The 16822-nt window shown below is 36.5% G+C and overlaps 2 protein-coding genes across 2 annotated transcripts in view; one reads left to right on the top strand and one right to left on the bottom strand.

Moving 5' to 3' along the window:
- Positions 1–2328: 2328 nt before the first annotated feature.
- Positions 2329–5011, bottom strand: LOC135075676 (mRNA-decapping enzyme 1B). Its single transcript, XM_063970128.1, has one exon. It carries the CDS (start codon positions 4933–4935, stop codon positions 3652–3654), a length of 1284 nt encoding a protein of 427 aa, XP_063826198.1. The 5' UTR covers positions 4936–5011; the 3' UTR covers positions 2329–3651.
- A 773-nt stretch (positions 5012–5784) lies between these two features.
- LOC135075401 (trifunctional purine biosynthetic protein adenosine-3) overlaps positions 5785–16822 on the top strand; it is a 42428-nt gene continuing 31390 nt past the window's right edge. The window contains exons 1-4 of the mRNA XM_063969846.1: positions 5785–6199; positions 7558–7805; positions 11834–12014; positions 13873–14086. Of these exons, the coding sequence (XP_063825916.1) occupies positions 6029–6199; positions 7558–7805; positions 11834–12014; positions 13873–14086 (814 nt within the window). The 5' untranslated portion in view covers positions 5785–6028. The remainder of the gene's footprint in view (positions 6200–7557; positions 7806–11833; positions 12015–13872; positions 14087–16822) is intronic.

Below are 16822 nucleotides of genomic sequence, written 5' to 3'. Positions count from 1 at the left end.
GCAATAAATTCTTGTAGAATAAAAGTCACACTTTTTTAAATAACAAAAACATGGAAACTTATTTATATTAAAGACAAAAAATAAGCATGGGCAGTTTAGTCGCAAAGCTAGGAACTCCTAGAAAGCGCTGATGAAGTGAAAACAGTATGTACTTGGTAATATTTTTCTAAAATAAATCTAGTACTGAATAATAAAATATTAGCTTAGATAATTATAATGGATTGGTCATTCATGCCAGTGATTATTTGATACGCAACTGTACAAAAACATATACGTACTTGTAAAAAATGATAATAAATTATCAACATACGGTGGTCACTTCGTCTAGTGTAAATATAGTCCTTTATTGTTAGTTCCTAAAATTGTGAGTGGCGATTACTCACGTTTTACGAATTTTCTATGTTTTGTATATAAAACTGGACTTCCTTATTTTATAATTTTAGGTTTCGCAATTAAATAATTTCGACCGGGATTTCACTAAGACCACGTGACGGAGTTTAGCAATGTTAGTAACAGAAGAAAAACCAAAATAAGTAGTTGAACAGCACACAATTTAATTTTTCGCACATAAATATCTCACACAGAGATATAAAATTTAATACTGCATGACCCAAATTCAGAAGTTGTTTTCTAATTTCATAAATCGAAGAGATCTGGTTTTCCAACTCTCTCGAAATACCTACATGGATTTTGATTTAACACCTGTCACAGAAATCATGCAAGTAAGATTTCATTTGTTTTAGTGACGTCCCGGTCTAAGAGAAAAGGAAAATGTACTGCAATCATGCTGTTTCTCTTATGTTACATGTAAATAATTAACAAGTAGGCATATCAAAATGTTCCACTGTTGAAATTCACAGGGTGATTTCATTACGAAGTGAGATTAAAGGTAATTTGTGTTTGTTACAATACCTATGGTGATAAATAACTTACCATTTAATGGTGTCTCAAATTATTTAAATTATTTTTTAATTTCTGAATTGGTTTAGTCAAAATTATTAATAGGATTCACACATAATACCTATTTTGAATGTGTTAATTTTAATTTTACCTTTGTCTTTAATTTGGTCGAATTCATTTAGCAAATAGTTTTAGTTTAAAGCATTTGTAAAATCTAAGGAAAGGGTAACTAATTGTACCTGACTTCGTATTTGAGACACCTATATTATAATGATTATGTATGAACCATAAGCAAAATATTCACAAAACGCATAGCACAATGATAACTATCGAATCAAGCTGAATTCATTATTTTTTCTAAAAAAATATTCTAATCATTTTCTGTTGAAATACCATGTACCTACATAAAATGTATTTGCAGATGACGGAAGGGGTCGGTAGGACTTTATATTCAAATTCAAACAATGTTAATTAGACTTCTTTTCAATGTGTATGGATTACGAAATATTTCAACTATTGTACCCTTAACCGACTGAATACATTGGTTGAATATGAAAAGCATTTCTAACTCCGTATGTTTGTTATTGTTTTTCAAGTTCGAAATAATAACTTAAGAAGACATTACAGATGCAATCTTTTTCAATGTAGTCAGGTCAAAATAAGTGATTTTTCAAAATAACTGAAAAATAATGCTGAAACTTTAGTTGAAATATTTCAAATGTCTGAAAGATGTATTGTTGACCATAGTAAGGACATTCGAAGGCGGCTACTGACGCCAAAAATTGTATAATTGTGGTCTCAACTGGTTGTTCAAAGTTCAAAATGCGATTTGTAATATAGCAATATTAAATCGATTTCAGAATTTACTTGTTTAATTTTAAGTTTTCCTCTAGCTACCTACTTATTTGAGTAATATTGAAAAAATCTACCTACGACTTAAAAGCAAGTATGTTGTATTTTAATGTGTATCTTTGTCCCAAGTGGTCACACAAAGCAAGGTATATCCCAGTGTGTGAGAGAAAGATTTGGAAATGTGTAAATGTTTTCTTCTGCCAAAAGTACCTACTCCTAACTCACACTATCCCATGTTCATATGAACTAATCATTTTAAAAAAAAATTGACATTCTGAAGCTTTGCCAGGCTACACACGCGGGTTAGACGCGTTGTTCATACATGAAGTTTTGTGTCCAGTTACGCTCGCGTGCGTTTCATATATTTAGTAGGTACAGTCAGCGAGAAATAGTTCGTGACACCCAAATAGCCAATAAGTTCGCAACACGCCTTTGTTACAATTGGAATAAGGTTGTGTTATATAAAGTTTTTGGCCACTTTGCCACGAACTATTTGACGCTGACTGTACGACGCGTCGCGACGCGTGTACAAACACTAAACGAGGTACATATTGGAATTGAAATAAAAGAGTGAAATAGCTCTTGAACTCTTTAATTTGACTTGATGATGATGATTAGAATTTTGTCCAAAATTGTCAATTACTGATGCTATCATTCAAATGTAACAGAAACTTTTTAGGGAGCACCCAAAGTATCTAAATTCGTTATTAGCTGTATCACACAAAATCACTAGTGCAGCTGTATAGTATTATCCTGTAGGCCAATTTTATTACAATGGTGATGGGCAAATTACTCCCTATTAATCACTATAACAATGTCCATATTTTTAAATATAATTTTACACTGGTTTTATAACATTCAGGTCCTAGATAGTTTTAGTTAGACCATTACTTTTAAGTAGATGTTTAAATCAATGCAATCAAAAATACATTTTCATTTTATGGGCATCAATAAAATGAAATCTATACCACATACTGAGTAATCCTCATAACTTTACTTTTCACAACATTTTCTGTAAGAAAGTGTATGAAACACTATCAAGTTAAATTATTTTATTCTTAGGAGAAATGAAACTTAGAAAAATGTTTCTCCCTAAATGTAAATGTGTATGAAAATTTTTATACCGGTAACAACTTGTTTTGTCTTACTTTATCAACATTAAAGCCCATTTCAATTCAGAAAATCAGTTTTAAGAGAAAACAAAACTAATAATTTATACAATATGAAAGTACTGAAACCTAAGTGGGAACTGATAAATTTTAATGAATTAAAAACATTTCACGTATACAATAAAACTAAAAAAACTGATGCATAAACTACTAAGGAGTACTAATGAAATTATATTTTTTGTAAAGAAATAGCAAATTTTTGCAGTCCTTATAACAATACAAACAAATGTTTACCTTCAAAATTATGTCCTTATTTTCAAGAAGTTCATTGCAACTAAAATATTCACAAAGCCACTATCTCTAATTATCTCCAGGAGACAATTTAAATATACATACTTTAAAAAAAATAAGTATTGTCAATGAATTTCATATTATTGAAAAATCTATTATTGCAATGAACTCGTAGTTAAAACTAAACTAACCAGTAAGAAATGTAGTCTTTAGTTGACTGATTCAAGCTGAAGCCAATACACATAATATCACAAACGATCGCTCAAGAGATATCATTTAAATGTCAGGCTGACTACAGACAATCCATCACTAAAATTCATTCTGGATACAGATTTAAATGACACAGTCAAAGGTTTAAAACTTATTTAAAAATACTCGGTCGAAACAATGAGTTACTACAAAACTATAAGGTCTACATTTTAGTGGATTTATACCTCAAATTACAACTGTACATCGTGAGCAACTGGCAATATCAGCTGCTTGTCCAAAAGAATGAATTTTATGACACAGAGAAAGCCTTTTCTGAAAAAGATTTTACATAGGCTTCATGTAACTTGTTCACAAAGTCAGCATCATGTTTTAAAAGATAATTAAAAGCTTGAAGAAGCTGGTTTCTAGTGAGAGGTTCAGGGGATGGTTGGATGACATCTGCTCCGGAACTAGCGGTGAACATAGTCGGCGGCATCAGAGCCGGTTTCTGCTGAGAGTTCAGAGGGTTGATCAATGGATACATCCCCACGTCATCCATCTTGCTTCCATTAAAACTGCTGGCGGAGAGGCTCACATCCTGAGATTGATTCAAGTATGAAGCCAACGGTGACGTCGGCTTGGGCGACGATATGTGCATCAAGTTGATATCTAGATCTAATGGATTAGGACCATTAGTCTCAAGAACATCTAACGTCTGCCCCTTCTTCAAACCTGATATCCTCTGCTGGCTCGGCTTTTCAATTGGTGTAGATTTTAACTGATAACTGCTACACTGCCGGATAGAAGAATCGGTTAAGCTTCCATTAGAGCTTTGACCTTCTTGAGGAGTAACAGAGCGTTGTTGTTTCTCTATATGCTCGACAGAGTGGGCCGGGTTGCTCATGAGCCTCTGCAGTAGCAGGGGCGCCTCGCGCGCGTCGGACTGCCGGGGCCCGAATATCCCAGGAGACGGCAAAGCGGACACAGACGGTATTTGCGAAGACGCGCCGCTTCCGGCCTTCGCGAAGAAGTCCATCACACTCTGCGACGCCATGTCTGGTGCTCGCGCCAGGTTAGATTCCGCCTTGTTACCTTGCCCCTTGTTGGAGTTGAAATCGTCTTGCGCCTTACTCAGCATGCTAAATATATCGACGGGTGCGGACGGCGTCGAACTGTACACGGGGTTCGGCTGCGCCATGTTTTCACCGGGAACTTGCTTCACGGACTCCTTCACCAAGGAATTCAATTTCGTAGCTACTCGAACACACTCGTCCTTATCGTAAAACCATATGCCGTAGATGCGACACTTGGCGTTTCTATACAACAGAAACGGTGCCTTCAATTGTAACTCTATTCCTTTAGACACTGGTTCAATTAAATTATTCGTACTCAATCTGTTCATAATCACCAAACTGTGATACGGCTCCCCATTTCTACTGTACACAAACAAAGCACCCTCAATATCCGTTTTCTCCCATTCGTTTTCTTCGAATGTATAGAGCGCAACGTGGGTAGCACTGTCAATTATTTCTCTAGCGTATGGATCTGCCCTCTTTAAAGCAGCGAAATTCATACGTAGACCGGTGTCAGCCATTTTATAGCAATAAAATACGAGTTTTTGTATAGCAACCTAGCATCACAGCAAAATGACAAGAACGAATAATCTCGCCATATTGCAACGAGTGTTTCGTTTCATGAATTTTCACTTTGAACAATAAATATATTTTTCTACCTCCTTTTATTTACATGTTTTTATTATAAAACCAAATTACACCATATATATAAATGTTAATTTAATATAAATACAAGATTGGCTTGAGTAAAAAGACGCGTGAGGAACAAAACGCAATTTAGCTTTCGTATGATGATAAGTGACGTCAGGACGTCAGCAGTCAGCATTTTCACGATGAATTTTTGAGAACTCGATAGCCGTATGTCGATAATTCCCGGTGATATTATGAAAAATAAAATACCCATTAAATGTACCCTCTAAAATGAGTAGGTATACTTGTTTTCTTTTTATGTGTGTTAGTCATTTTACTTATTGCTGTTACACATTCGCAATTTAAATTGTCTTAAGTAAGCTCATTTTAGGCCTCAATATTACCTATCAAACCGAACAGTAGACCTATGTATAACAAGACGATTAAAATATAGCTAGACCCCAGGTAGACAAGTTTATATATTTTTTTAAAAAGTGAGACTATTTTTTAAAGCAAATCTATCAGAACTAAATTATGTTAACAGGACCTAACCTAACCTAACCAAACAGAGATTATTCAATTTTTTAAATATCCGACCTGGGAATCCAACCCAAAGACTCCCGGATCGAGATTTCAACTCTCTTATCACTAGACCAAATGGCGCGCTCGCGTCGTGTTTATAAATCAACATTTTATCGATAATGTATACAATGTCCATCCTTATTATAACCTAAACGGCTGAATCGAATGTCAATAATAATGTCATTTGTGAGTTTACGCGTGTTGATGTCGGTGGTGGTTTCAAATTAATAAATTAAATACTAACTTTTCTCATAATTAATAAGCATAAAATTAATATTTTAATAATATTAAACTAGATTACCTTGTGTTCTATAAGTTTTGGCGTCATTTATAGTTTCTACCGGCTGTATAAACACGTTCAAAGTTTTTAAAAGTTAGTTGTAAATAAATTGTTTTTCTACGATGTCCGAAGCCAATGTGCTCGTAATTGGTAGCGGAGGCCGAGAGCATGCCTTGTGCTGGAAGTTGGCCGACTCCCCGTTCGTAAAGCGTATTTACTGTGCACCTGGAAGCGTCGGCATTTCCACCACGAATAAAGTAGAGAGTGTAGATCTAGACATCAATGATTATCCGGTAAGTTTCCAATTGGAATACGTTTTTGGTAATATAATCAGGAAAATATGTAAATTTTGCGAATATCGTAAACAATGTCAAATGAATCAACAACTAGTTTATTCCAAATTCCATATTTTTTGTGCATTCTAGAATTTAACTGGCAGCATTAAGTTAAATAAGTTTCAGAGTTTAAACTCAATTATATTTGCTACCATTTACCTTAATTTTTAGTTTCCGAGATATTTTGGCACTGTTGCAAGCGCCATGGTGACCATCAAAGTTTAAAACAATATAGTTTAAGCTCAAGTCCCTTGTTGTGCTAAAAAGGCCTTGTAAAAGCTACTGAACTTGTTATTTGATCAAATTGAAAACAAGTACACACCACACAAAATTAAACTTCATTTAGTGTCAATTGATATGAGCCTCTTTAATAAACATGCCCTAAATCATTCGAAAACAACATGCTATAATATTTGAGACTATTTTAGAGTGTTCCGTTGTAATAGCTTTTCCATGACTAATAACACTAACTTGTTTTCACTATGTTAAAATTATATTACTCTATTTTATTAGCAAATCTTTTAAAATAGTTTTTCGATGTCAGCAAACTTGTTAATAATAAGTTATGGATGTGATTTACTCAAATAATTTAATAGATAAACTTTCTACAAAATTATCTGAGAACAATATTTGACATAGTAAATTCATCTGTTTGAAATACACAATTACTTATCAGGTTTTAGGTATTTAATTGAATTTCATACTAAAGTACATTTCCTACAATTAAAGAGGCTTTCATGCACAGAAGAAGATGAAATAAATAAAACATTGTGTAGGTAGAGGCTGATTATATTTTTGTGTGCTAATTCTTCTCAGTACTGGCTCCATTTTTCTTCCAAAATATGGTTTAAATTAAATCAAATACAAGCTTAATTGAATAAAAGATTAATAAACTCTTCATCTTAGTAACTAGACCATTAATTTGCCCCACCCTGTATCGTAATGGATTTAAATAGAAACAGTACATAATTTAATAGCTTGATAACCTCTGCTGAGATATCAGCTAAGTTTAATAATCTTTTGGTTGGGGGCCAATTTTATTGCTCTAAGTACATACACATTATAATTGATATCTTTTATGAATTTTATATGTATAGATTAATATAAAAAAAAATACAAGTAGTGTCTGAAGTCACTTGTGTTAAACTCCAAGGTATGGGCTTTTTCTGGATTTAAAAAAAAATATTTTGAGTTCCTTAAAAACTGTTCTTATTTTGTTCATATTCATTTGATGTTTAATCAGACCTTTTCCCAGTTAATAGTGACGAAAAAACGCTCCCAATTAAATCTATTTATTTTAAAATTTTAATCTTCAGGGCCTAGCAAAATGGTGCAAAGAGCAGTCAATAGAACTGGTTGTGGTTGGTCCAGAAGACCCCCTCGCGAATGGGATTGTGGACGAGCTGACTGCCCTCGGCATCCCGTGCTTTGGGCCTACTAAGGCCGGTGCAGAGATCGAGGCCAACAAGGACTGGTCCAAGAAATTCATGAACAAATACCAGATCCCAACTGCAAGACATAAATCGTTCACTGATGCTGCTGCAGCTAAAGAATTTATCAACAGGTAAAGTTTAATAAAGAAATCTGTTATGATAATTTTCAAGATTATTTTTTTCGTTGTTCATTGCTTTGCGTATACCCACTGGCCAGCATTTCCTGGCGAAGACCTTACCGTCGTCCCGATGACGTTATGTGGGACTCCTCGCCAGAGGGCTGGGCTACTCACCAAAACCCGACGGTGTCCTCCGAGGCCATTGGCTCTTACGACGACCATTCTCTTCTACTTGTTACGGGATCGTACATTATCAACTATTTCCAATTATTGTTTCATCTTTATGTCCTACCTACCAGAGGCGGCGTAAGGCGTAGGCGACGTGGGCCACCGCCTACGGCCTCGCGGAACAAGGGGCCTCGCGCATCAAAAATTTTGAAACATTAAGAATAAATTTATTACTGTATAAAAACTTAGCCTAAACACGTACAAGTTTGGTTTCGATAAAATTAAGGTTAGTGTGCGTAAGTAATTAATGATACCTAAACTAAGCAAAATTTATTGCCTGTATCTTAGGTATCTGTTTAAAAAGTGCTGACTATACAATATTGGAATAGATTATCAAACTCAGAATAAGTAGGTTACATTTACTGCTATACTTAACTACTTACTTACTAAGCATTATTTTTACATTGACCTACTCTTAAAATAAATAATTATTACAATTGAAATAGTTTCTGTGTGTAAACAAATAATACGATCGCGAGTCACATAACTAAATATTCCTAAGAGTGTAATTGCACATCTTTGGACTGCGTTAAGTAAACGGCCTTTGCGGCGCCCTATGCGCCCTCATAATCAATTGAGCTCATGTATCTTGCTTCAGCAATTTTTCTTGCAGGGCAGCTCTCTGCTCCCGTATTGTGCTGGCTTGGTTTATTGAAGCGCCGGCACGTGGCACAGGTCGAAGGTGCTAGTAATTTTGAGCATTTCATTGCATTGATTGTGTGTCCAGCGCAGCCACAGTGTCCACAAGTGGATTCAGTTTCTCTGCAGAATTTTGCTGAGTGACCATATTGATGACACTTGTAACACCTTGTAACAAGTGTATAGTCTCTAACTGGACAGGAGGTCCAATTAATGTATGCTCTCTCCTGGTCTATGAAAATTTTTCGCAGTTCTGAAGTAAGTTCTAGCACATAGTTGCAGTAGGGCCCGTCTTTTTTGCCAGTTTTGTGGCTTAGTTTAATAGAACTTAAGAACTTATTGCGGTCAATGTGTTGATATTTACCCGAGATGTTTTGCTCGTAGAGACATTCAAAAACATCCTTCTCAGATGTGTTGGTGGGCACTCCTAACAAAATCACTTTGGGCCTACGTTTTGTGGTCTCTTCTACGTTGAGACCTGATGTTTTCAGCAGTTCTGATTTTTTCAATTTTTCAAGGTCATCTTTGCCTTCAGCGCTGATTATAATACCCCCACCTCTGGTTTTTCTCATCCCTCGGATATGCAGTTTTAATTCTTCCGGCTTGATGATGGTCTGAATAAGTTTCTTAGTCTCTTCACTGGTCTTATCTTTGCTAGCTGGGTAAATAGCAATGTTACTGGTGCTTGGTGGTCTTACTATAGAGCTCTTACTGGTTCTCAGCACGTCGGCAAAAGATACATTCGGTTGTTCAACCTTTGGGGTAGAGCGAATAGATACTTTTAGGTCCTCGATCTGATCTCCTAGTGCGGTAGATGACTCCTTTTGATCAATTAATGTTTTGATCATTGATTGGCCTGAGATATATTTCTGTTTTAGTGACTGATATTGCACAGCCAATTGAGAGACACCACCCAACACGTTTCTGATCACGCTTGTGTTGCTGATTCTCAGCTTCTGTTCTGTGTTCAGTTTACCTTCTCCTGATGTATAGCATATGTCGTTAAGGCATTTCTCAATGGAGGATATCCATTTCTGGATTTCTTCGGTCGATACAACTTCAATTATTGATGTCGCGGGAGTAGAATCTTCTTCAGTTGGTCTTCTCTGTGGTGGAGGCGGGCTTCGGCTGGTCATTGTACTTCGATTAAAGGGACTTTCCATTTTTAATTAAAATTCAATTAACAACACTGCACTAGGTAAGTGTGTCATAAGTGCATGACAGTGCATGCGCCGGCACAGTTTTATTTTAACACAGATTTTGTTGTCTGCATTGTAATAATTATTAAACAATAATAGCAGTTGGCACGTCCATCTGCAAGCGATGCGCGAATAGACATTGACTATTAAATATAAATTATTGATAGCTAAACAATGTAGTTAAAAAATTTTTTTTTTCCAAACAAATTCAGCCATAATCAGACACAAAATTAAGCAACAACACGGTTTTAAGTGACAAACATTATTCTTTGGCGCAAAATTCCTTTAAAAATAATCACTGAATCAAGAAATCAGAAACTGTCAATGAATAGACCATTGACCCGTTTTTTTTTATTATTTCATAAAATCCCTCTTCAGGTCGCCACAGAACAAGGCCTCGCGAAATCTGTCTTGCCCACATCAAATTTAGGTCTTGCCCCGCCACTGCTACCTACAGATATGTAAAGATATGAAAGCAATACGCCAATTACTATATCAGTGCACTGAAGACCAAACTCTTTATTTTTATCGCATCAACTCTGACCCATTCATTATCTCGTTTACGACGATTTTTTTAAAGAATGTGGAGCAATGTCGTGATACCCAGTGACAGGTTTTGATTAAGTTTTGTCAGAAGAAATATACTTCATACTACAGTTCAGTGATAACAGCACTGTACCTCGAACTTTCTTTAAGGCATGTTTACTTGGAACAGCAGCTTACTTTGTGAGCTGCGGAATTCCACCATTGTATGTCACAAATCAAGAGAGCAAGTGATCAGCGATTGGAGTAGGTACGATTCACTGCAGTCACTTAAATATCCTGGTTTATAGCAACTTGTATGGAGAGTTCCCTATTTGGTAGGTGCAAATGCCGATGGTGGTAGACCATCGGCTTCTGATACTGCAAACTCGTTACACAAGCCTTCTGGTCTTTGATAGCCGCTGTGAAGTGGTAAACTAGACTGCGAATCCAGCGATCGCCAATTTGAATCCTGTGAGATCTAAACTTTTGATGATAAAGATCGTCACAGTCGTAATTGTTCCACGATAACTGTCCACATCCACATGAAGATGTTCCCTTTTTCGCACTTTCCGTAAACGATCTGCAAGCAAGCCTGTGTTCAATGTCATTCTGACCAAAACGGCAAAGCTCTTAGCAGAGTAAATACAAATGAGTAGCTCATCTTCATAGAAACGCACCGAGCGCGGTTTGTATGTGAGCGCGCGCCAATACGTATGCGGCGCGCACGCACACACTGACAAAATTCAGCGCACCTCACCGCTAATCAACGCTAAATTTTGTCGGTGTGTGCGTGCGCGCCGCGCCGCTGCTCTTTGCCTAAAAGACAATGCCGGAAATTGGCGTCTTTTTTTTTTCGCGCGGCCATCGACCAAACTTTATTTTTTGATTACAAAATAGTGTAATAAACCAAACTTACTATGACATGTAAACCTCTAAACTCAGTCTGAACTGAGTTACGAGCGATAGAAGTTTGATGATTTACATACTAGATATGCTTTTTGCGAGCAAGTTTTGCAAAAAATTGCAACAAAATAGTGACATTGTATGTGTAAACAAACAATACCATCCATTAAAGGCTCCAGACATCAGTGTGGAGCAGAATCAGCGCGATAAAAAATAGCGCAATATTTTGTTGCAATTTCTTACAAAACTTGCGCGCAAAAAGCAAATCTAGTATGTAAATCATCAAACTTCTAATGCTCGTAACTCACTTCAGACTGAGTTTAGAGGTATACATGTCATAGTAAGTTTGGTTTATTACACTATTTTGTAATCAAAAAACAAAGTTTGGTCGATGGCCGCGCGAAAAAAAAAAGACGCCACCTTCCATACAAAATCTGGCATTGCCATTTAAAGGAAAGTTATAATCGGGATGAAGGTGGAATCGAGCTTCTTTATTTAGGTAAGATGGTGGTAGCTAATAGCAATTTTATTCCTTCCATTTAACAGTGCCCCCTACCCCGCTCTGGTGGTGAAAGCGTCTGGCCTGGCGGCCGGCAAGGGAGTGGTGGTGGCTGCCTCGAAGGAGGAAGCCTGTGAGGCCGTGGACGACATCCTCACGGATTCGAAGTTCGGAGTGGCCGGCCAGACCGTGGTCATTGAGGAACTGCTGGATGGAGATGAAGTCTCTGTAAGTATAACTTCTAAATATAATAACTCAAAGGTGACTGACTGACTGACATAGTGATCTATCAACGCACAGCCCAAACCACTAGACGGATCGGGCTGAAATTTGGCATGCAGGTAGATGTTATGACGTAGGCATCCGCTAAGACAAAACTACCTGGACGACAAATTAATGTCCAAAAGATACGAGGGAAAGTTTTATAGGCCTGTCCATCCTGACGATGCTTACTAGCGAAATGAATGGGTTCGCGTGGTAGTACAGGAATAGAGCGAGGGCAAAGAAGAAGTGACCATGAAAATTTGAATAAATATAATCATATTAATAAGTCGGTTTCACGCAATGTTACTGATAACCTGGTTCTTTTGACCCAGACCTCGTCCATCCCAAGGTTTGCATTACAAATAATTTCGGTCATTCCACCATTAAATTGGCGAACAGAATATTAGGCTATACTTTTTTGTTGCATACTTTTTATAGCGGCTAAAAGATCGCTTTATTGGTGATAATAAATGCTGTAAAAAGATGATGTAAAAAGAAAGCAATTCAATTGAAAGAAAATTTCCAAACTCGCAAGTGATATTAGCAACAAACAAACATTATTTCAAGTATATATTTTAGCGATGATACCTATAGTCAAAGTCGATAACGGGGTCATGTTCCTCCATACATCACTACGCTTCCATTGGGGTCCAGATAAGATAATCTGAAAATAACAAATGTTTTTTTCAGAATAATTAGCTAAGATTTAATTGATCCATAAAAATTTATGGGACGTCACGGAAAGTTTTGTCAAGGCTTATTTAAAATGAAAATAAAGTTACAGCTTGTTATTGCTGCTGATAAATTTTTAGATGATGTTGATCTTCTGTATCTATTTTCGTGACATCTGTCTTTTAAAAATAATATAGGCAACAAAAATACCGCTTCTCACCACGCCTCCATTATTACATACGAAAGAGATTGATATCAGTGCATCACCACATCACGGCATGATCATTTAGTAATTCTTCGTGGCTATTGCGCTCATTGACATCACTACGATCGAGTAGAGAAACCAAACGTAATGATGATAAACGGATGGCCTCTTGGCGCTACCTCCTGTTTTGCCTAACTGGATTGTGAATCTTTTGATTCGCATACTGGACTACTGCGCTAGAGGTCGCAGGTTACTCCCCAGTAATGCAAACATTTGTAATTGTGAGCATGAACATAATACATGCTGGTATTGATTTAGGTGTGTATTGTGTAAATATTTACAAAATAGCAAGATTTTCATGTTGTTTGAGACCGACCACTGTGCATAGTTAGGAACCAGATAGCGCTGTGTAAAATGTCCAAAGAAAAAATAGATATAATAGATAATATCTTTTATAACAAGTCGAGTCCACATAGAACGATCCACCACGTTCAAATCGCGCGCAGCACGGATCAAAACCTGACAGTCATGTCGAAATTAAATGGTGTCGGAGTAACGGACTCAGCTAATCAATACCTTCTTCTTCTTGTACAAACTTACACATTGTCTTCCAATACTTCAATGAGGGCTATCGTTTTAGCGCTCACCAGTTGGCGCCACTGTAGAGTAAGGTCCTGTCACTTGCTAGTAGCGAAGACAGTGGCACCAACTGGTGAGCGCTAAATTGGTAGGAGGACAATCGCATTTGCACTTATCAAGATGGCGCCACTGTAGAGTAAGGTCCTGCAATCGCCAGGGGTGCCAACTGTTAAGTATAAAAACGATAGCCCTCATTGAATAGTGATCATAAAAGCGGGTCCATATTTGTATCTAATTTAAATTACTAAACTACCTCGTGTAACAATAAGGATGCAATAGATTATTGACTAATAAATCGTTTACCAGGTTCTGGCATTCACGGATGGCGAGACGGTGTCCATGATGCCTCCAGCACAGGACCACAAACGTATCGGCGACGGCGATGTGGGTCCCAACACTGGAGGCATGGGCGCTTACTGCCCCTGCCCGCTCATCACGCCTGACCAGCTGGCGGATGTTAAGGACCAGGTGCTACAGCGAGCGGTTGATGGACTGAAGGCAGAGGGGATCAAGTATGTCGGTGAGTACGAGCGGTATTGTTTGTACACCCATGACGCCATGTACGCAGCACATCACGGAAACCGTTGGCCATATGCCACCCTCCTGCCACAAACTTCTTTTTCTCAACGCGACGATCCTCGTACGACGAGCCGGATACAACAAGCGAGCACCTATCCGAGCTGTATATTTTATCCTATCTATTAAAATAATGCGATGGACAACTAAATCTAGACTGCTGTAGGCGGCTCCCTTCCCTATACGAGTGCACTGAGTTGACCACCTACAGGAAAACATAGGGAAATAGCGTAAGGTGATCAACTCCACCCATAACCAATATTATTGCAACTCATAACAACCACGACCGGTGTTTTAAAAGAGTTACGACAGAGAAGAAGAAAGTACAGCATTTGTCCCACACTCGACGCTACAATTGGGTTGGGGTACCAGATATTAGCATAATATTTCTCCCATATTTTAAAATTCACGAGAATCTGGTTAAATGAAGTCTTTTCTAGTTTAGAACACACTGTAACATGTGTAAGTGCATGCACAATACAAACTATCTTTGCACATAAATTGATCTATCTCTCGAGGAAGAAGTAAATAGAACTTTCACCCTAATAAATTGCAATATGGAACGGCATAGAAGCACTGCAAGTTTGTTATAAAGTTGCTATCTAAGTTATTGCCGTGGCAACGGGTTACGTTATATTTAGAGTGATATCTGGAGGTAATGAACTCTGATTGACGAAATGAAGATTTTGTTCTCTCTATCTTTAAATACAGTGTAATGTAATATTTAAAGTGTAAGACAATTTTACAAATATTAGACTTTTTTATAAGTAAAAAAAAATACTAACTTTCGTTTTCGAGCATCTTCTTAAGTTTTTATTAAGCCAAAAAGTATGTAGGTATGTCTTATTAATAATTACAGGGCCACCTGTTTACGTCATTGGGAATCAGTCTGACCGTGCTAAATATAGCTTGTTTTTTACTGATATCTTTTTTTTTATAATCACTGGCCTTCTTCATTGTGCAATCAAATTGCATCTTATATTTTTTATTAATTAATGTCTCATTAATGAACTTGTACTATTAGTTATTGAGGTTTTTGTCTCATAAGAGTGCAAGTGCTGATAGCAAGATGTTTACAGACTCGTGGCGACCATCGAAAACATTGGAGAGATGTCTTGCGTAGATAGATAACGAATATCGCGCACTGATGTAATTACACGCACTGTATGGTTGGCAACGTACAATTATTACAATGTTTTTTGTTTCGTTGTTGAACTTATTGAACTGTACTTTTGTATTTGTACCTATGTATCTCACCCTGAAACCTCACAATGTAGGGTAGGTATTTGCTAAAGGATTTTTCTACAATCAATACATGGCCATTCCAACTTTGTAGTCTTGTTTAGCTTCATATCATAGACATAAAGAAAGAACATGATAACTCACTTTTTAATTCCGGCCAGTTATAGGTAGTAAAATAAAAAAAAAGCGAGATCGTAGGTTTAGGTTAATAGGTCATGTTGATTTTTTTTCCAGGAGTATAATTTTTCGAGCTGCCAGTACTTCTGAGATCTGGTTCAGTCTATCAGAAAGCAGTTCAAGACCAGTTTATCGTCCTTATGCAATGACACAATTTATTATCACTTGCAGTTAAGAAAGCCATTCGATTTTCCCCTACCTACAAATTATTATCTTAAACATCTTTATTGCGTTCATCATAAGATCAATACTAATCACTTCTAGGCATTTCAGATGCCATAATGCGTGTATTTAATCTTAACGACTTATTATAAGTAATTTCGAACACGTGGCGTTAATGTTCTCAAACGCATGTTGTTTTCTAGCAGCAATTAATTTAACTATTACTAAGCAATTATAGTCATAATACGGATACTTAGTTTCTAATAAGTATCTGATAATAATTATTTTCTTAATCAGGTTTTCTTTGTGACGATAATTCCCAGTGTAAGCTAGTAACTGATATGTCAATCTTAGAAAAATCTCAAGAACCAACAATAACTTATCTTACTCTGCAGAAAATCTCTAGCTAGATAATAATTAATAAAAAAATTTTCGAGTTAGGATTGTAGTAAGGATGTTTGTTACTCTATCACGCAAAAACTAGTGCTATCATACAGATCTGGATTTGGTGCAGATTTTTTAGCATCTTCTAACATTACATTAGTAACTCCAGACTTTACCGTAATATTTCTATCTGCCCCTCTTATTACATGTTATCAACAAGTCAACATATTATTTTATTTTTATCCTCAACAGCTCTGGACTGTGACTCTAATATTTTTTATTAGATCAATAATCTGTTGTTGTTTGTTCGAAACAAAAGACATAAAATTGTATAATTTCAACAGCGTTCTTACGTCACTCGCCTCAGTCAGTGGCATTACGTCTGACTGACCTGCGACCCCTTTGTTTGCTTCTTATTTACTAGCCACAATTAAGCTCGCGATAAACACTGATAACGAAACGCAAATACACATCTTAATTAGTGATCCGAAGGAAAAACACTTTAATTTTTAAAGCATAGAGTACATTTTAGACTGACGTAAAAACTAATTGGAATTAGCAATGTTTTTCAAAAATTGCTCAGATTGCTTCATACTGGCTGATGACACCATAACAAAGTAAAATTAATTAATCGGTTTTCATAAGAGATGGTTAAAAGTTTTTGATATCAATCATTGCATTTTCCGGAAGCTTCATTGCTATTCTGGGTCGTGCT

This window comes from Ostrinia nubilalis, chromosome 10 (assembly GCF_963855985.1).
Source record: "Ostrinia nubilalis chromosome 10, ilOstNubi1.1, whole genome shotgun sequence".
Taxonomy (NCBI): Eukaryota; Metazoa; Arthropoda; class Insecta; order Lepidoptera; family Crambidae; genus Ostrinia; species Ostrinia nubilalis.
The sequence above is the reverse complement of the archived record's forward strand: the minus strand, read 5'-3'. Positions and strand labels throughout refer to the sequence as shown.

Bases quoted from the DNA above. Each gene is read 5' to 3' on its own strand.
- LOC135075676 (XM_063970128.1), bottom strand. From the start codon at position 4,935: ATGGCTGACACCGGTCTACGTATGAATTTCGCTGCTTTAAAGAGGGCA.